At 39.5% G+C, this 20,729-nt stretch overlaps 3 protein-coding genes and 1 long non-coding RNA gene across 5 annotated transcripts in view; 2 read left to right on the top strand and 2 right to left on the bottom strand.

The window, feature by feature from the left end:
- Positions 1-15,438, top strand: part of LOC122012292 — a 23,860-nt gene extending 8,422 nt beyond the window's left edge. Inside the window, exons 2-3 of the long non-coding RNA XR_006120177.1 lie at positions 15,281-15,311; positions 15,343-15,438. This is a non-coding gene — a long non-coding RNA (uncharacterized LOC122012292). The remainder of the gene's footprint in view (positions 1-15,280; positions 15,312-15,342) is intronic.
- On the bottom strand, positions 2,690-5,856 carry LOC122012288 (S-adenosylmethionine synthase-like). Its single transcript, XM_042568775.1, has 2 exons — positions 5,733-5,856; positions 2,690-4,089 (listed from the first exon to the last, which is right to left on the bottom strand). The coding sequence occupies exon 2, from the start codon at positions 4,082-4,084 to the stop codon at positions 2,897-2,899; it is 1,188 nt and encodes a 395-aa protein (XP_042424709.1). The 5' UTR covers positions 4,085-4,089; positions 5,733-5,856; the 3' UTR covers positions 2,690-2,896.
- On the top strand, positions 6,104-8,933 carry LOC122012291 (autophagy-related protein 8i-like). Its single transcript, XM_042568777.1, has 5 exons — positions 6,104-6,287; positions 6,358-6,413; positions 7,914-7,966; positions 8,459-8,577; positions 8,660-8,933. The coding sequence occupies exons 1-5, from the start codon at positions 6,248-6,250 to the stop codon at positions 8,746-8,748; spliced, it is 357 nt and encodes a 118-aa protein (XP_042424711.1). The 5' UTR covers positions 6,104-6,247; the 3' UTR covers positions 8,749-8,933.
- On the bottom strand, positions 9,761-20,729 carry LOC122012286 (DEAD-box ATP-dependent RNA helicase 46-like). Of its 2 annotated transcripts, none has more exons than XM_042568771.1 (9): positions 20,578-20,729; positions 19,704-19,960; positions 18,558-19,634; positions 17,735-17,944; positions 17,310-17,378; positions 13,197-13,466; positions 12,417-12,767; positions 11,768-12,045; positions 9,761-11,060 (listed from the first exon to the last, which is right to left on the bottom strand). In XM_042568771.1, exons 2-9 carry the CDS (start codon positions 19,914-19,916, stop codon positions 10,025-10,027), a joined length of 3,504 nt encoding a protein of 1,167 aa, XP_042424705.1. In that variant the 5' UTR covers positions 19,917-19,960; positions 20,578-20,729; the 3' UTR covers positions 9,761-10,024. The 2 variants fall into 2 exon arrangements, with proteins under 2 accessions (XP_042424705.1, XP_042424706.1); XM_042568772.1 differs by having other exon boundaries at positions 19,704-20,008; positions 20,578-20,720.

Raw genomic sequence — 20,729 nt, 5'->3', positions numbered from 1 at the left:
GACGTTGGGCTTCCTAAAACAACTGAAGCACATGATTGTTTCACTCAAATGCAGCTGCACTTATCTTGAAATAATTGCTTTTAGCTCTGGAAAAGAGAAACGACAATTGAAAATGCAGCAAGAACTATAATCAATGGAAAGTTCAAGGGGTTCTTAACAGATAAACCAATTCACAATGGAGTTTCTTTTATTGTTCATTGTAGCACAGATTGAGGTCAACAATTTTAGCATAGACGAGTTCTCTTCATTCTTAAAATTGCTGCTCTTTGGAGAGTCACATGCCCCGATAAGGCTCAAAGAGAGATTTTAATATAATTTTACTTGTTCTTTGTTGCTATAGTCACATTGTCGATGACTACAAACACTTCCAAGCTAAAACAAGCAAACTTAAACGGTCTATTTCTAAGAACTTTTGTTTTTCAATAAAAGCACTACGGCGAGTATATTTCATCGAATCTTTACGAAATTAAAACAATCCGGTTCATTTAATATTCACACCATCCACATATGAGTTATTTTGATCTCCTAAAACCCCTATTGAGAAGATGGAATAGGGACAAAGAAACCCTTAGTTGACCGGAAACTGAAGAAATTAAGCTGTGGAGAAGAAAGCTCACCAGACTCTGAAAGAAAGAGACGAGGTTCCAGCGGCGGCGCGCACGATAGCAGGTGGCGCGCAGGATAAGCGAGCGGAGATGAGATGGAAGTCCCAAATGAAGCGAAGGACGGCCATCGCTTTTAAAGTCTGCCAGTGGCATGTGCCGTCACCGTGATGAGATTGCCATTTTGTTACTTTCACTGGAAACTGAACCCCGATTGCTACCCAAAACGACGACAGGCCACATTCACATTGGCTTACATGGGGTTCATTAGGAGGCCGGCAAGTGAGGCGGTAAAGTTAAGAGCTGCGAATTGGGTCGCATGATAAAATATGAGCTGTGCTGTTGACTAGTCTAGGGGGTTGGCACGTGGGAAAGATTGACTAGAACCAAGGTCTACTGGCCGTTAGATTTTCATGGACGGTCACAATCTGATGAAAATTGGTAATATGGAGTAAAGAAGGACTGTATAGGTGGATGGAAGTTGTTTATTCGTCGAACAAACAGAACACGAACCATATCTTCTTTTGACGGGCAGCCATCCGTACCTACTTCTGTACCAGAATTGGGATTGGATATTCCACATTTCCACTTCTATTCTCCGAGCGAGCGATAAGGTATGCCGTCGTCGAATTTTATTTGTTTAAAAAGATGAATTAATGTTTTTTTAATCTAAAGATTTACTTATTGGATATCCAACGACTCAACTAGAGCCATAGACTAAACAGTTTGGGAAAGAAAGGAGCACTTTAAAATAATATAAGGAAAACTTTTTACGGTAAGAATGATAAAGGTGTCGGCAGACTACGCTCAAAAGCATGAAAGATCCATGGTGGCTCAAAAGAGTTGAAGATACGCTATACGAGCAATGTCTATTATTTATTTAATTTATTATATACCCGCAAGGATTTTCTAAAATATAGAATTAAAAAATTTTCAACACTATCGATCCGGTGATAAAGACGAGAGACCCTCGTGGGCGAAAGATCAATAGTACGTGGAGGTCAAAGGTCAAGAGATCCAACCCGGAGACCCGGCCGACCGGGGAGAAGCAGGGCGACCGACCGGACATAGCGGGGCCGACCGGCCTTGAATCCCTCGCCGAATGAAAGACAATCGACTAGGGGTCGGATTTCCGATGCTCAAAGGTAAAAAGGTTTCAAGGGCCGATCAGGATGTCCGTTCGGCGGGTGCACAAGGCAGGAGCAATCTAATTCGAGCATACGACCGAGGCAGAGTGATATGCCCACCGAGCGGCCGATCCGCTCGGCCTTAGAACAGACAGAGAACGCAAGAGGACAAAGGAGACAGAGGATAACATCATCCTCAAGATCATACGGTGGAAGCTTCCACCGTCACATCCGGGATATGCTCGGACGATTACGGAATAGCGCCAGAGGTACTTTACTGACACATGCTCGTTAAGGTATGTTTGGGAAAGCATGCACGCATCGGGAAGCATGCCCGCGCTTCCCCGGGGTCCTTTATAAGAACCCCCAGATGTCGATGAAGGTATGCGCAACTCTTTACTATAACCACATTACGCTGCCTCTCTCGTTGCCTGACTTGAGCATCGGAGGGCCGTCGCCGAGAAACCCCTCCCGGCTCGGCTTCTTTGTAGGTTCGCCGGAGAGCTGCACCACTAGTCGGAGACAGCGAAACGTGACACGTCCCCAGTGTCCGTCGACTCAGCATTCGGACAGGATCAACTATTATTAGTATAGATATATAGAATAATGCAATATTATTTAAAAAAGATATTTTCTGAAGAGCAAAGACCCTTTAAAGAATCAGACGTAAAACATTGAACGACAGTTCAATCCCAAATATTCTAGCTCATCTTAGAGCCAAATGGGATTTTGTTAGGGGTAGCGCTAGGCACCATCACCATCCACCATCTCGAGTGCTCTGTTATTGGATATATATATACGCGGTCAAAATTTCCAAAGTCGTATTGTGATTGGAAATTGAAACTGAATACAGTGATAATTCAATTATTATTTAGCATTGAGATTTCCCTGCAATGGTAATGAATTCCATAACATTGAGGGTAGTTTGACAATTTGACAAAGGGACAGGCGAAACAAAAATTAAAAAGAAAATGTATGGCGATTGGCTATAAGAGAAAGTACAAAATGATCCAAAAAAGAGCACTTGACAACAGATGTGAATTGTGATGGCGAAAGCATAATGGATAGGAGTACGAAGCATCATCTAAGCTAGCTAACAAGAAGGCCCTCAGGATCAGATTTTGGCAGTTTATAGTATGTGTAACAACTAGAACAGATTATAGTAATCTAATTAACGTCTGGCTTCTCCCATGCGAGGGGCTTAACTACCTCCCAGGTGAAGTCAGGATCATCCCTGCCAAAGTGACCGTACGCTGCAGTCTTGAGGAACCTGCCACCGCCACCTCTCTTCAAGTCCAGGTTAATGATAATCATCCCAGGCCTGAAATCAAAATTCTCCTTCACAAGCTTCAGTATCTCCTTATCAGAGATCTTCCCAGTGCCATAAGTGTCAACAAACACAGATAGAGGTTCAGGGACACCAATTGCGTAAGAGATTTGGACGATGCAACGACGAGCTAGTCCGCTGGCCACAATGCTCTTAGCTGCCTGCCTTGCAATGTAAGCACCGCTGCGGTCAACCTTGGTTGGGTCCTTGCCAGAGAAGGCACCACCACCATGGGCTCCCCAACCACCGTATGTGTCGATGATGATCTTACGACCAGTAAGGCCAGCATCTCCATGAGGCCCACCGATCACAAAGCGACCTGAGGGATTGAGGTGGAAAATAGACTTTTCATCTAAATATTGCTCAGGGATGACAGGTTTGATGACGTGCTTCTTGAGGTCAGCAGCAATCTCATCGTTAGTGACAGTTTCATCATGCTGGGTGGAGATGAGGACAGTGTGGACGCGGAGAGGAACCATAGCTCCATGATCATTGCGGTACTCGACTGTGACTTGGGTTTTGCCATCAGGTCTCAACCAGGAGCAAGTCCCGTTTTTGCGGACTTCAGTGAGGCGTGCACCAAGCTTAGTAGCAAGGACATGGCTCAAAGGCATCAGCTCAGGAGTCTCGTCTGTTGCATAGCCAAACATGTGTCCCTGGTCACCAGCTCCTATCTCCTCGGGGCGCTTAGTGAAGTGCCCATGAACACCTTGGGCAATGTCAGGAGACTGCTGCTCGATGTTTACAAGCACCTGGCAGTGATCAGCATTAAGCCCTACCTCATTGGATGTAAATCCAATTGAGCGGCAAGTCCTGCGGACAATCTTCTCATAATCAATGCTGCCCTTGGTGGTGATCTCACCAAAAACCATGACCATGTTAGTCTTAGTGCATGTCTCACAAGCAACCTTGCTGTCAGGGTCTTGTTCAAGACAGGCATCAAGAACTGCATCAGAAATCTGATCACAAAGCTTGTCAGGGTGTCCTTCATTGACAGATTCAGAGGTGAAAAGGAAGGTGTCCTCCATTTTACCTAAAGTCGGGTCAACATAGAAGATACTAAATTACTCAGGATACTTTTGTTAGACTCAAAGTATACATAATTATAATGGCCTACCTTCGTCAGGAAGAGAGTAACTTTAAGAAAACTCAGTGTGCTAATAATACTGCAGTAATTCTAGTGAAAGTATGCATCTCCTAATAGAGGAAAAGGAATATGTAGGAGTTGCAAACTATAATGAAACCAAATCTTACCGAGCACAACTAGTGCCAAAGTCATGATTAGAGAAGTATTGATAATGAAGAACTTATTAAACAGCTCCAAAACAAAATTAAAAGAACTAAAGGTATGTTTATAAAGAACATTTTGATAACAAAGCTTATTAAACAGCTCCCTCAAAATTTTAAAGTAGTAAATACAAGTTTAAAGAGCTTTACTAAAGGCCTATTCCCAAAGTAATTCATCCATCAAATTCCCCACTCCTGAATTAGGGATGAAGCAGAACAAGATAGTCCAGGCATCGAACAAACAAAAATAAAATGAAATCATAAACAAACATTTACGATTGTATTCACCAAAGCAGCAAGCTTCGTAACAAAAATGAAAATTTTGTTTAAAAGAGACATGTAAGCTCACTATATATTAATGGTGTACCTAGATGGTATATCAAATGTAATATTTAATTCATCACCATTAGCAAACATTGTATTTGTTTAAAGTACATTTATAATATAAATTTCATTTAACTCCCTTTATATAAGAATAAAAGATATGCGAAGAATGAGAGTTAATTTACAAACACTACATATCTCTTCAATGTTTGATATTTGAACAAGCCTAGAGATAAACGTACCAACTTAACAATGTTTATGAGGTTTGTTACTGTCCAGCTTACATACATAGTAATGAGACTAGCAAAATAATAGCAAGCTCTTTTGTTCGTCATTCTAATTGGAATTATGGTCAAGCTTTTTAAGTTGGATACATTAACAGATCTAAGTTTTCCTCGACTTCAATAATACCCAGTAGGTAGGTATCCCAATCCAGATCTAAGCAAACAAATAGAGGTTACGAAACAAAACCAGACTGGCCATTCAATAGCGCATATATACTTGAGGGTAAACAAAAACAGGACTGCCTGACTTAAAGCGTCCAAGTAATTCTGTAAACAATGTCTACATCACATTGATAGCAGTAAATTAGGAACTTATAACGAGAACACCACAGTAGGAAACTACAACGATTTTTACCAAAAATTCCTTGTTTCCAAAATCTTCCAAGAAATAAATTATGGAGGAGAAAGGAGCGAATACCGATATGCTATGAATTAAATCCTACTGCAAAATAAAAGGAGAAAAGAATGTATAACTCGGTATATGACTCCCACAGAAGGAGCATTTCGCATAAACCGATATAACTAAGATATTAACTCGAAGCAATCAAGATCTTCCTAGATCTATAAAACACCAAGCATCATCACGAAAAATGGACTCCAGAACCATTGAAACCAAAAATATTCTAATTCAACTACTGAAATCTCGGGCAAACAACTAAAAGCGGCAAGATCCACTGATCATTAAAAAAATATAACGAGCATAGGAACGAAACTTAGGCAAAATAAACAAGAAAAGAAAGAACGGAAAATGTAAATGAGAGCAGAAGAGAGATCTGCTCACCCAATCGAAAGATCGAGGCGGCGCTACGAAGGGAGGAAGAAGGAGGGCCTTCGAACGTGGAGGATCAGGAACCCCCGCTTCGGTGTATTTAAAGCATTCCACAATCCAGATGGCCATGGCGAAAACTCTCAGCCGCCACCGGCACTTGGGCTGTTCCCGGTTATTCGGCCTCACCAGTCCCCACTTGGACCCACGTGCTATCCAGGTTCATTCTGCTGACCGGCTACGATCGGATACAACAAAGAAAGCACGGAACATCGTAATGATCCTCTCTCTCAGTAATTTCAACTTTTTAATAATTGTTAAAAATATATTTTATTATTTATATTGAAAATATTAATAGGATAACGATCGTTAGGAATTATAAGGATAAACGGCACCTTCGTGAATCGTTGCCTTCTGATTTGTGGAATTCGAAGGCGTGGCTTAAAAGGGAACGAACGGGTTGTCACGAGCAAGCCGCGCCTGCTCATCGACCGAAACCCTAATCCCAATCCTTTTTGTTTTTTGACGCCATGAAGCACATCAGGCCTTTCAAACAAGAATTTACCTTCGGTTTGTCCTTAATCTCGAAGTCTACTTTTTTTTTTTCCCTCCGATATTTGATCTTCCACCGTATTTGCAGAGGAGCGGCTCCAGGAATCCAAGGAAATGGTCGCCAAGTATCCCGATCGAGTTCCGGTAATCCTATTTGCACTTCTTGTTTGCCATTGGATTGTTGAGAGTTGTTTTTAAAAATTTCCCCTTTATCGAGAGAAATCTTGTGTGATTGTCTAATTTCATTTAAGTATCTTGTTTTCTGAAGGTTCGGGAAGAGTACTTTATGTTTTTATTTGTAAATACCTGCCTTGTGATGTTCTTGAGAAGCGACGAACATTATTTCCTAGTATATACCAATTTATTTCTCCTTTATGCTAGTTTAGAGGCAAAAAAAAAAAGAATGGTTTTTGAACGTTCTTCTAAACCTGCTATTTTCTAGGAAGAACTGTAATTTTTTGTACAAAAGAATGCCCTACTGGAAAAACACAAATTGACTATGGAATATGCTTCTTGATGTGGTGTTGCGATCTAGAAATAGCTTTTTTTCATTGTATAATTAGATTTTGGTTTACTAATCAGTCTCATATGCTACTGAAACGAGCTTCTTACTCGCGAAGATACTAGGCCTGCTTCAAGTATTCCTCAAGAAAATTAAACATAGCTTTAGGAGAGTCATGTTGGACCCAAAAAGGTGTAGGCTCGAGTGGTACTTTACTATAGCATGTAGGTTCTGTGCTGCTCAGACTCATGCTTGCTGTTGCAATTGTGTTCTCATGATTATGGCGGTAAAATAATGAAAAAACTAGTTGAGACATCATACTATGAGTTAATAAGAATGATGTTAGGTAATTATTGCAAAGTAATATAATACTAAAATCAGAAATACACATACCACCAATGGATGGAGCATACTCGCAAGCACCTAAGGTGGCCATATTTTTGTATAATGATTTAGTCTATTAGATTTGTTAGAATAGGTAGTTGTGGCTTGTTTAGTCACCAGTTATTGTGTTGAGTTATAATATAGATGAATTGTTATTTTTTTCTTTGTATAAATTGGTTTTTTACCTCTCAATTCAGCACAGAGAACGTCTCTTTCCATTTTAACTGTCCAATAAAACACCAATTTTTTGAAGTGGTGCTACCATTTCTCTCTACTTGAAAATGTCAGGTGTGGAAGTACATCAGACTTCATTGTTTAATTTGCAGATTATATGTAGGTCACTGGTTTTAATTTTTAATTGAGGTTCCTCAGTTAACACTTTTTTCGTTCACCCATTACTTTTTGATTTCTCACCTTGCATATCTTGTTCTAGATAAGAATGTCCTATCGATAATCTTAGATAGTTTAACACCTTGCATGAGAGAAACATTAAAGAGGAGATGATCAATTATTTGTTGTAATTTCCTTGTCAGTAAGACTGATGAGGATGTTATATTAACCAAGCGATCCGTAATTGTGGTCACAAAAGATGATATTCCATTGTTAGTTTTCTTGCTGCTGCTTCTGCATTTATATTTAAATTTAAAATGCAGCATAAGTGGTGTTTTTTAATCTTTACATGCTTTGACAAAGGTTATATTTTATGAAATAGATCTACCATTTTCATGGTGTTTCTTTTTTCTCCTTTTCTTTACTAGGTTATTGTGGAGAAGTTTTCCGGGAGCAATCTTCCGGAGTTGGAGAAGAAAAAGTAAGTTTCAACTTCAACTTTGGGATTCTCTACAGCAGTGAAATACTTGATAGAACACCAAAAGAAAACTCTGTCGATTACTTATCTTTGGTACTTTGGGCTATATTCTTCTGCATGGAACAATAATGATTTAAATCAGATACTTTGTATTTTCTTGAGACTTTGATTCTCAACTCCTTTCCTATTCTCCGAGATCAGTGACTAGGATTGGTAGCCTCGGGGTGACCCTGTGTGTAAATCCAAGATCAACGAGATCTTGATTGTTGGCAATCTTCAACATAGGCATCAACTGGCAGAGTAGAACCTCTTACCTGTTTTGACATGTTGGAAACTCTTTTCTTGAATTGCAGTAATATGCACATCTGAATGAATTTCATGTTGTAAAGACTAGCAAATTCATGCTTGATAATGCACATCAATAGTATGTTTTTATTTTCATTTTGCACAACCAGTTCAGCAATGTAATAACCGTACTGATTTGTTATAATGTAGATATTTGGTTCCTCGAGATATGTCAGTTGGGCAGTTCATTCACGTGTTAAGTAGGAGGCTGCGTCTTGCGGCTGGGAAAGCACTTTTTGTGTTTGTTAATAATACTTTGCCTCAAACAGGTACTACATTTCTTCACATTCTTTATCATCTTTTTTTTTTCCTTAAAAAACTGTGTTTATTTCAAATTGGACTTTCTTGTAGCTGCCATCATGGATTCGATGTATGAATCATACAAAGATGAAGATGGGTTTCTTTACATGTGCTACAGCAGTGAGAAAACATTTGGATAAATTCATCTCACAGGATAATTTGTTTAAAACATATTCATCTGTTTATAAACATTAAAAGTTCTACGGCTTCACTGTATTATGCCTTATTACACCCTTTATATTTCCATGTTGATTGTTTCAGCTCATTAACTGTCAGTTATCTGCGATGTAAATAATTAAATTGAATGAAATTGACAGATTTGTGATATCGAGCTCCTTGCGCGACTTGTTCCCAAGCTCGTAGAGTTTGTCTGCTCATGAGCTCGCTGAGTTTGCTTGGCCGAGCTTTCAGCCTGCCCATGATTATTCACCCCTTTCTTTTCCTTTTATCATGAATTTCCTTTTCCTTTTTGCTTTTTTTTTTTTGGTTTTTCACGATCAATCTTTTGCATAAAAATGAGCCATTACTTTTCCATCCATTCTTTAGAGTAAATTGGTCAGCCTCCCCTAGCGTAGTATAGATGATGGGCGTATGATATTTTTGACGTAACGATTAGACGTCGATTTTCAAAAACTGACGATCTGTGATTTATCTCACCATCATTTGTGCATTTATATGTATTTTCTTTTATATCCGTGGAATTAATATTAGAGAGACGGTTAATGTAATCGATCTATATTTTTCAGAGTAAAATTGATCCTTAATGTTCCCTTCACTTCGCAATAAATTTAATTTTGGTGTTGCGAAAAAATATTTTTCTTAGAACAAACATTGGTGAAAATTTAGTGGAAATTGCATAAAATTTTGCATTGCAACGTTCATCACTAGAATATACTACCTTGACAATCTGTTTAAGCAATCAAGTCTTAATAAGATAATGCAAAATCATGCAGGCACTATCCAATTGCATCATTTTTTTTTATTCCATATCTGGTCCCCATTAACTGGATCTTACGTTTTCGCAAAATCTAGAGTCTGAATCCACCTTAACAACCAAATGAATTGCTTGATTTGTTTTTTTCCTGTCGCAAAGCACTAGGTGCAAATAATTTAAGGAATAAACAAACAGCCACAAGAATTAATTAATAGTGATGGGCAGAACAATCCTAGTAGGGCGTTCAATAATAATCAGCTAAAATCAGTTTATACAAGAAAACAAAAATAAAAATAACACATGCGATCTTACATTTCCGACAACAAAAATGCCGTGAGGATTCCTCCACTAAACCTATCAAAAAATGACTTTTAGTATACAAAGTGAATTTTTCCAGTAGCAATAAAAAAAACTGCAGGAAACCCCATAGGGGTCACAATTCAACACAATCCATTCGTAGCTCAATGACTAACTACTCAGTACTAGTTGAGGTGCTTGACATCCCTGAGGCTCCCACTGTCCGGCCCTGGAAATTGTCCTGGCAGTTCATTTCTCGATAAAGATCCATTATCATATCCAGATGATATCGGCAACATAGGCCCTGAGCCAATTGAATTGGGTTCAGGCCGTGAAGGTGCAAGTGCATCTGCCGGTCCAGTAACATGTGGAGCTTCAGCTGCAGCTACACCAAGATTAGTTGGAGGTTCATGACCTGGTGTTACAAAGAGACCAGTAGCGGGAGTAGAGTCCCAGCCACTAGGCCTCTTAACCCTCTCACGGCTCCTACTCCTACTCCTACTCCTACTCCTGCTTCTGCTTCTTGATGACCAACTCTGACTCCGACTCCAACTGCGGCTTGGACTCCTGTTTTTACTTCTGCCTCTGCTTCTATCATAACCCCATGTCCGAACCATCTCTGGACTACGGCTATAACTTCTCTCCCTTCTCCTTTCTCCAAATCCCCTATTATGCCCATCATAACGCTTCCATCCATCCGAATTTAGGCTTCGATCATGTGGACTCCATTCATACCGATCCCGACCTCCATGTCCACCTGGCACACCAAACCCACGACCTCTAGGCCCACGACCACCAAAGAAATCTTGCCTCCCACCACGCCCACCAAAGCCACCAGGACCATCCCTCATCATGTCACTGCCACGCCCACCAAAGCCACCAGGACCATCCCTCATGCTGCCACCGCGCCCACCTCCGCGCCCACCTCTAGCATTCCACCTACCACCACCACCACCACCATTGCCTTCACCTGTATCCCAACGATTGGGTTCATTACGAGACCTGGACAGCAGAGGGCCACCACGACCAACCATCTCACGAATCTCAAGAGGAACTCGCTGATTGGCACCTTCAAGAACTTTTACAAGATCACCAGCATGCTTCCAATCTTGGTCAGTGAAGAATGTATATGCTACACCTGTAGCACCAGCCCTCCCTGTCCTTCCAATCCTATGAACATAGTCCTCAATCCCAGTAGGAAAGTCAAAATTGATAACTACCCTGAAACACATAATAAAGAAAGGCAAATGTCAACCAATGTTTGTAAACTCAAAACTATAGCTTTTCCAAACAAGTTTGTTGGCCCAAAGGATCTCTTTACTTTTGACATCATCCACCTTTATTATTAAGAAAAATTGACATATGGATGAGCTTAAGAATGAAGTATTCTGTTAAAAATAATCATACATTGACAAAGCAAACAATGAAGAACTAGTGTAGCAATCTTTAAATCGGAAGATCCATGCAATATCCTAAGTGGTGATATAATTTACCATGTGATACGATAATACTCCATGGAAATTATCTAAACCAAGTTAAAACTGACATTAACATCCTTACTATATACCAATGTGTGGGGCATATCAATAAAACTGAAATTCAAAATAAACATTGATGGAGTACACTGGTAAAATTTCTCAACCTTTCCATGTACCAACGTTTTACCATTCAATTATTTGTACAAGAGAGGTTGAGCCAACAACAAAACCCAAATCAGAACTGACTAGGGCCACTGGAGCACTAAAGAAAAAGTAATGGAGAAAAAAAAAGATTTGAGAACATGCGGACATGCAGTAAAACCTACGGATTTACAAAGACAAAAGAACAAATGGTCATCTTGAGACAAATCTAAGGCAGTTACATAGAATATACAAAATTTAACAGAAGAAGAATTAAAATAGTACCATTAAGTTGAAAAAAGGCCCCACCTGATGTCTTTGATATCAAGTCCCCTGGCAGCAACATCGGTGGCAACTAGAATTGGAGCTCTGCCAGTACGGAATTGGGATAGAACATGATCCCTTTCACCTTGAGATTTGTCACCATGAATGGAAATAGCACCAAATGCTCGCCCTAGACTACGGGCCAGCTGATCACACTGCCTCTTTGTTGAACAGAATATAATGATCTTAGATCCACGTTCCTGAGTTCCAAGAATCTGTTCCAAGCGCCTCTGTTTATCCATTGGGGCAACAACCTCTATATGCTGAATCAAAATGAGATGTAAATTTGGCTATCAATAAAACAAAGAAAAGGGTAGATATACTAAACATTTAGTGTTCCAGAGGATCAAAATAGGGAAGTCAAATTCACAAAAAAAAACCAAGAGAAACCAAATATTAAAAACTAATCTAAGGTTAACTGTAACTCAGGAGAAAACAATATATAAATATCTTCAAAAGACAACTCAAGAACTAAAGTAAAATACAGAATTATTATGGGAATCAACAAACAAGCTTACCATCCAGACAATTGTTTATGAATAATTATGCAATTCTCTAACGAAATAAGAAAAACAGAAATAAACAGAAGCTTGCAGAAAAAGACTAGAAGAAGATATTAAATTACTATGTTTACCTGAGTGATTGACTTGTTTGCAACAAGTTCATCAACATTGCCAATATTCACCTGAACTGGATTCTTCGACAGATCATTGGCTATTTTTCTCACTTCCTTTGGCCAAGTTGCCGTATACATAAGAGTTTGCCTGTGAGGAGGGATCTCATTCACAATCTTCATAATTTGTGGTTCAAAACCCATATCAAGCATGCGGTCAGCTTCATCAAGAACCAGAAGGGAAACTTGACGGAAGCTGATTTTCTTCATCTCAAGGAAATCATTGAGGCGACCCGGAGTTGCAATTACAATATCTGCTCCTCGTTCAATCTCTTTCAGTTGAGGACCTTTTGGAGCTCCTCCATATAAGCACTAAAACAATAATAAGATGAAATCCAACACCAATTATCAAAGCATAAAAAAAATTAAATAAGACATACACAGTAATTGATTCATCATAATAAGGAAATTTGTTCAAAGGACTATATGTCAGTCATCGATGGTTCCAGAAATTCTTGTCAAGAAATCAGTTAAATATAGAATTTAAAATGCAAATAGAATGCATTCACAAGATACACAAGTAAACTATGCCTGCAAAATATGATATGCATTGGATAAATGGAGAAAAGGCTAAAAGTATAACTATGTGATTCATGCAATCAATGAACTACTTAAATGATTTATCAAGAATTCTTCTTTGATGGGGCAGTATTTTGTATGATAAAACATTACAGATAATGAATCAGAAAACATGAGCAACATCTAATTTACTGGGATTGCAAAGGGAAAAAAAAAACTTACTGCACAAGAAATCCTTGAAGAGCGGCAAAATTTAAGAGCCTCATCTTGTATTTGAGAAGCAAGCTCCCGAGTTGGAGCCAAAACCAATACAGTTGGTCCAAACTGAGGATTATTTCGGCAACATCTCAGATGAATGAATGCAGGTATAAGATAACCTAGTGTTTTGCCTGAACCAGTTTTGGCAATTGCAACTATGTCCCTGTTCTGTAAAGCAACAGGCCATGTTTGTGCTTGTATTGGTGTTGGAGATGAAAATCCAGCCAGATGCATCTGAAAAGCAATTAAGAAAAATAACATGTAAAACAACCATTACGTGGCATTATCACAGTTAAATTTAAAGTCCCTGATTCATATATCCCCAAATGCTGGGGACAAACAAAGGCTTGATGGCCATGACTTCATGTTAAAAACATCAAGGGTATATACATACATACTCTAACTTACCAACACTTGATAAAGAAAATCTTTATCAAACCTAATATTTGTCAACTGAATATAATCAGTTAATGTTATGACTTCATTTTGATTCAGTACACCTCTATAGAAATGATCCAGCATTTAATGCAGGTCATACAATCCAACACCATTCCCATATGTAAAATCACAACTATAACCTAAGCAAAGAAACTCAATTTAACTTATAGATTCCCCTTGTGGCAGAACATAGTAGGCCCATACAGATCCAACGCTATATACATTCAGTGTAGACCTGGGCCCAAAATAAAACCCTCTCAAAGGAGGCATCATCACAAATGCATTTTAAGGTGTTTGCCATAAGTTGTGAAATACTACAAGACACTGCCACCCTCATGGTAGCTTTGGATATATTATTATAACTTCAAGAACAACTTGAAGATATTGTTATTTGAGGAAACATGACCATTCTCAGCATCCTTTTCTTATCATTGATGTACATTTGAAAATCATGGTATGGTTTCACAATCATCTACATTAGTAACAAGGATTTCATCTAGTAGAAATTCAAAATAATCCAGGGGTTTTTCTTCCATTTTAACCTTCATCAATTCTACAATCACAAAATAGTGTTGCATAAAAGCAACAAACCACAGAGATGAAACCATTATCAGCTCTACATTGCATATTTCAAAAAATTGCCAGTAGAGTTAGATTATTTTTATAGAAACATGGATGTATGCAGTAGATGATGCACCCAACCCAAAGTTATATGTGGACTGGAATTTGAGCAAGCCCTTCACTGGATTTCAACAAGCAAACCAAGCATATACCTGAGTCAAGAGTATGTCTCAATTAGTCTCACCCATATTCTGTCATAAAATTATGGAACAAGAAGGTTCTGTCTGAATGCACACATAATTTCCCATCCTCTACACTCTTATTTCAAGAGTGATGTCGCAAGAAGGGGTATTTAATTGCTGTGAAAAGCAACTTTTACTGTAAATAGATAGATTATCTTGTTCAGGATCTTAGTAAAGAGAGAAACTGTTATTGCAGAAGCTAACTAATCATCCAAAGGAAGTCATTCACAAGATCAAGAATTACTAGTCAATGAAGATTTTATGGGTGCATGAAGGTTGAAGGGTCCGAACTATTGAATCAGCGGATATGAACACTACTTTTCCATGGATACCAAAGAAAGAGAAGAACATCGTGTATTTCTATCTAATCAATGATGCATAGTTGTGTGTCTTCGAGCTTGCAGCGGACAATCCTGATCTTTATGTGGCCTCAATTAAGACCAATGCCACCTGACTTTTAGACCGCTAACCAAGAGAAACAAGATGGCAGAGTTACAACAAAGTGGTCAATACATATCAAAAGATTTTGAAAGACTTCAACTATATGCTGGGTCCCTAATGACTGAAAAAGAGGTAGACATTTTTGTAAGCAATCTTTATCCTTGTCTACAAGTAGAGGTTGAAGGGCAGCAACCAAGGAGCCTCACCGAAGCAAGAAACTTGGTTTGCTTGTTTGTGCTTCAACTGCTAAACATTTTGGACACCACAAACTGCCCAAATCTAACAAAGAGACCTCCTCTGCTACCTACAATCATTGTGGGTTCTCATCTGACCACCATCAAGAACCCGAATCACACAAATGGCAAGGTGGCAGAACCCGAATCACACAAATGGCAAGGTGGCAGAACCCGAATCACACAAATGGCAAGGTGACGAGCGCAAAGGGTTGTTCCAACTTTCAAGTGTGGACACCATAAACCCTTGCTATCTGAAGTTTCTGGATGGAAGGAGTGTAAAAGAAGGATTGCTTACCTGATCAATCCAACATACCAGAAACCACCTTGCATGCTATCTTAGGGAACTGACAGCCAAAACCATGTAAATACAAGCCCCGCTGTAGGGCATAACACTGTGGGTGCTCATTGATTCTGAAGGCACCCACACTTCATGAGTTCTGCAGTCTTGAACTGGAACAGCAAGCTGCAATTTCAGTGCTTGTGACTAGTGAGGACAAGCTGCAAAGCTCAGGAAGATGCCCAGGAGTGTAGCCGTGATTGGGAGCATAGCTAATGCAAGCTGGCGTCAATCTCTTGCCTCTTAATGGTTTCAGTGTAATCTTAGAAGCCCGCTAGCTTCATACGCTGAAACCAATTGCATGGGACTTTGATTCCATGACCATGAACTTCTTCCTGCAGGGAAACATGTGGAGTAGTGAAGCATCAGGCGACAAGGCTGGCAACTCCACCAAATTAATCCACAAAATGGACATGCAAACCAAGCACTGTGACATACATGACTACATCAGCAAGTACTCAACCTTGTTTGAGACTCAACACAAGCTGGCACCTCTTGAAAACAAATTCACCAGATCATACTTGCAAATAATACAGATAAGACAGATTCAATTGCAATTCGGCCTCAGCACTACCCAATTTCAAAGTAAGATGAGACTGAGCAAGCATCAGTGTGCAGAAATGCTGCAACAAGGTATAATAAGACTTAACTTGTGTCTTTTTCATCTCCGATGTAATTAATGCAAAAGCAGAATGGAACATGGAAACCCTGCACCACTTAAATCAAAGACAAATTACTTATTTTAGTGATTAATGACCTACTGGACAAACTGCATGCTGCTTCACTAAGCTTAGTCTCTGCTCCAGCAACTAGCACTAAGGATGAAATGATAGGATGATGAAGAAATAGCTTTCATACTCACCAACAGATATTTTGATATCTTAGTGATGCAATTCATACTTAATGAATTCCCCTCCCCACACAGTAAGTGGCAATGGCGAGTAGTGGTGTGGGGGATCCACATCGAGCAGTGGAGGACATGAATCAAAGGAGAACATGGTGTAATGATGGCCATCAATTATCAATGGTTATCAGTATTATATGTTTTAATTCAATAGTCAGAGGAATTTTTATGGTTAAATGTTCTCTTATTGGCCAGCATGCATGACCAATGTTGGTCGATGAATGCAACCAATTCATATACATATTAGACCAGCAAAGCAATAGAATGGATATGCATTTATTTACCAGTTTCTATACTCTGTCCACTGAGAAGATTGTGCTCTCCCGTCCCTCAATGACGCACAACCCATCAGCATAGATCAAAGGAGGAAACCAGTCGAATAACAGAAAGGGTAAAAACATAAGCATGTGCTTGACACACGTAGGGAACAATTCATATATACGGCATCTCATCCTCCACGAGTTGGTTGGTGGATTTAAAATATCTCATCCCCCCAACACCGGCACATTTATGTCCTCGGTCAAAGCAGCAGTAGCATTGACACCACCCCTCAGCCCACCTCCTTACTTTCCATGGTGTTCCACTGGATCCTCCACTAGTTAAACCATGAAACACTTGAGGCGGATCAAAGAGATATACAACACGCTATCAAGAGATTACACACATTTTTCCTATCTAGCATGGTGGAGTACTCTTTTGACAGTGACAAGAACAAAGTAGTTAAAGAAAAGAGTTAAACACGGCAAAAAAGTTAAAATATATGTATACATAAATGTGTGTATGTATATATAAAGCAGAATTAGTCCAAACTACTTGAGGTCAGCTATGTAATCTTACTTCGCCAATGAATTCTATGCAAGGTAATATGTACCTCACTAAAAACAATGGTAGCTTTTAAGAATAAACCATAAAAAATACCTCTCTGAGAATCTCTGGAGGGAAACCAGTGGCTTCAAATGTCATGAATGGTGGAGGAACATCATTTCCCTGAAAGAATAGTAATGCTACAAAAATTATTAAGCGATTCAGTACGCATAATAAACAGAAGTAAGCTAATGGAAATGACACTCCAACTAGTTCAACTTATCAAACACGGTAAAACAAAATGAGAGACAAGATATGATGTCTGCTCTCCATTACTTATGCATACTACTCATAGAGTGAAATAGAAGCTAGGAACCAGATTTTGATCAATGTGTAGTCAATTGGGGAAGGTAACATGTATATCACCAATTAACTGATTTTGCACATTTCTGTGAACCACACAACATTGTCTAAAATACACAATATTTAATGCTGAGACGGGATCTCTTATGCAATGTGGTCTAACACCATTTTTATACCATTGCAGTAATTTCGTGATGCTTCCTGTATGCATCTGCGACAGAAACATTGTGAAAATCTGATGGGCCCAACTTTCCTGGCGAAGACCGCAATACACTTGCATTATGAATAGCAGTATGATTATGCATATTTGGTGGTGCATTTTGTGAACTAATGCCCACTCCAACTGAGAGACCTGGTCCATCAAAGTGAGGACGAAAACCTGGACCCTGGTACAAGAAGAAACTTGTCCATCACTTGCATCAACTATCTGCTCAGCATAGTAGCTTCACATGAAAAGGAAAATAGTATAGCATGTATAAATAAATTACTGGACTATTTCTACATCCCCATCAAACAAACAAGAACAAAGGTATCAAATCTAAAGAAATTAATTCCATTATTGTTGTGATGATGCTTGAGCAGGAAAAAAAAATCCAAAAGTTATATCTGGATTAATAGTCACTTAGCAAGCATATTCAAATTACATAGATGTCTATAAATAAAGACTATAGAATAACTTAACCTCCTGAAGGCCTACAGAAGCTAACTGATGCTATTGAAAATGGATTTCAGAAAGTCAAGATCCTCCTAGAATTCACATCACCAAAAGATATAACAAATTATTTAAGCTATCAAAATAGTTAGATGTCAAAGGAATAGTTAAAGCATGAATTTCCAAAAAAACTAGAATGGAATAATATTTCAAGAATGTCGGACATGTGTTGTCCTAGAATCCTCTTCATTCAGAAAGGATGCCAGATCACAAGATTAGGATTGGTTAAAGCCGAGCGATGTTGAATCTTTACAACATAATAGGAGGAAAAAAAAAGTAATCCATACTGAATGGTTTTTTGGAATGGGAAGAGCAGCAAGCCTTGGTTGATGTGGGTACATCATTGATCTTTCCAGTTTAGCAGGAGGATAAAATTCATTTCCTGGAATTTCAGGTTCGGCCTCTTCAAACATTGTCTTTCCATTTACCGGAGGTCGAACAATTGGATTAGATGATGGATTTGAAATTGCAGTGCCTCTCTGTTGTTGTATCCCAAAATTTGCTTCTATTCCTGTATTCCGTGCCTCAAAAGGTGAAATGTTTTGCATACTAGTTCCACCGAGATGATTAGGTGATTGAGAAGTGTAGCCAACCCCAGATGGAATACCCACCTGAGGAACCAAATCTGGCAGGCCATGACCAGCTGATGCAACACCAGACGAGGGAAGTATGCCTAGTTTTCCCTCCTGATGCAGTGCATCTTCCATCCTTTGAAACCTGTGTTGCTGCCCTTGTGACTGTTGTGACTGTTGGTTTCCATTCTGAAGACCCTGTGACTGTTGACTTTGTAGTTGTACAACTTGTATAGCATGCTGGGTCTCCTGATGCAAAACCTGGTATCCTTGTGAAGGTGGAGTCCGTGACCTGAGTGTTTGCTGACCCTGCTGTTGCTGATTTGGAATTTTCAACTCTTGTGAACCTTGTGGTTGCTGCCCCTGCTGATAAGTCATTGGTGGACCTTGTAAATGTTGTACTTGTTGGTGAGAAAACTGAAATCCATGTTGTTGTTGAACCATGGGTGGTTGCACCAACAACCCTTGGAGATAAGGAACATGCTGATATGGACCATCCTGTGAATTAATTGGCAAATACTGTTGAGATGTTTGTGGTGCCATCTGGTGAATTGGCAATTGATGTGACTGATGAATTGACATTTGGGTATTCTGAAGTAGCACTTGCTGACCATGAGGATGCTGAACTTGAAGATGTTGAGTTGAAGGTTCTTGTGATTGTTGTGGTGGTGGTGGTTGTTGCTGTTGCTGCTGCAGCAGCTGCTGCTGCTCAGTTAACTGGCTTTTCTGCTGAAATGATGGCTGGCTAGGCTGTTGTTGTGGCTGTGTTTGAAGCCCATATTCCTGAGCAATCTGCGGAGAGGATTGAAGTGAGATGGTGATATTGGGAGGGAAATTACTAGCCACGGGAGTAGGAGCAACCTCATGCATGGAGTTTGAAGGGGGAGCGCTAGTTGGCAGTGAAGGAATAGATGCAGCAGGTTTCTCATATTGTGTAATGTTAGTTTCTGGATTCCAATAGTATAAGAAGCCAGTGTTCGAATCGATCAAACCTTTCCATGGCTTTGGAAGTGTCGGATCATCAGGTGCATACTGCGGACCTAATGAACCAGGGGCAGCATCTGCTGTTGCCATAAGAAGAGCTTCACCAACAGGCTTAAGAATCTGCAAACTTTATACTGCAATGGGATGATAAAAACCATGTCTTCAGTGCTTGTGTTTGAGTCCTAAACACAAGATCATACACATAGCTTTTAATGTGAAAAAAATATTAAAAAAAAATACTGCTCGTCAGGCTCGTGAAATTATTAATTCTGTATTTGTGAAGATGAAACCAAGATTAGACATAGAGAACTTAGGGTTACTACCACCTATACTTTCCTAAATCATCGTGTCATTCTAATTTCCAGGGCTTAGCCTCACTGGACCTGCAAAATTCACTCTCTTCCCAGTGCAGAACTGGATCAACTAAAATCTTTGATATAAAACCCTTAAAACACATAAATCCTGCACCCAAGGAGAGGCAATGTAATGAAATAATAGGTCTAGGTTTCCCGATCAAAACAATATCATTTATAGAGCAGAGCTAAGAAGCAGACAAGTCTTGCGCTTTGCGCACCACCGCCAAAGTTTTCGTGATTCATGAAGTAAAGTCAAAGGGAACGAACTAGACAAACTCCCAAAGACCTAAAAACCCTATTTTATTGCATGAACCCACGAAGAACCATCAGAACCCTACAGAGAGAACCGAACAGATTAAAACTATGGATAGAGTCGAAGAAGAGGAAGACAGTACCTTGAAGGATGCCGGTCATCGAGCAGCCCGGCGTTCCCTGCCAACTCCGGGACTCCGCTCCAATTGGAGATGCGATGGAATAAAGAGGAGGGTAGCAGTGGTCTCGAAAACCAAATAATACCCTAACCGAGAGATGTTAACTTTTGCGTCTC

This window comes from Zingiber officinale, chromosome 8A (assembly GCF_018446385.1).
Source record: "Zingiber officinale cultivar Zhangliang chromosome 8A, Zo_v1.1, whole genome shotgun sequence".
NCBI lineage: Eukaryota > Viridiplantae > Streptophyta > Magnoliopsida > Zingiberales > Zingiberaceae > Zingiber > Zingiber officinale.
Note: the sequence above shows the minus strand (reverse complement) of the source record. Positions and strands in the feature narration are given on the sequence as shown.

Coding starts and splice junctions, on each gene's coding strand:
- LOC122012288 (XM_042568775.1), bottom strand. CDS start 4,084: ATGGAGGACACCTTCCTTTTCACCTCTGAATCTGTCAATGAAGGACAC.
- LOC122012291 (XM_042568777.1), top strand. CDS start 6,248: ATGAAGCACATCAGGCCTTTCAAACAAGAATTTACCTTCG. Junction 6,288..6,357: donor CAAACAAGAATTTACCTTCG/GTTTGTCCTTAA, acceptor CCGTATTTGCAG/AGGAGCGGCTCCAGGAATCC. Junction 6,414..7,913: donor AGTATCCCGATCGAGTTCCG/GTAATCCTATTT, acceptor TTTCTTTACTAG/GTTATTGTGGAGAAGTTTTC.
- LOC122012286 (XM_042568771.1), bottom strand. CDS start 19,916: ATGGCAACAGCAGATGCTGCCCCTGGTTCATTAGGTCCGCAGTATGCA. Junction 19,635..19,703: donor CTTCAAACTCCATGCATGAG/GTTGCTCCTACT, acceptor TCCTCTCCGCAG/ATTGCTCAGGAATATGGGCT. Junction 11,061..11,767: donor CTTGATATCAAAGACATCAG/GTGGGGCCTTTT, acceptor TATGTGTTTCAG/GGTAGTTATCAATTTTGACT.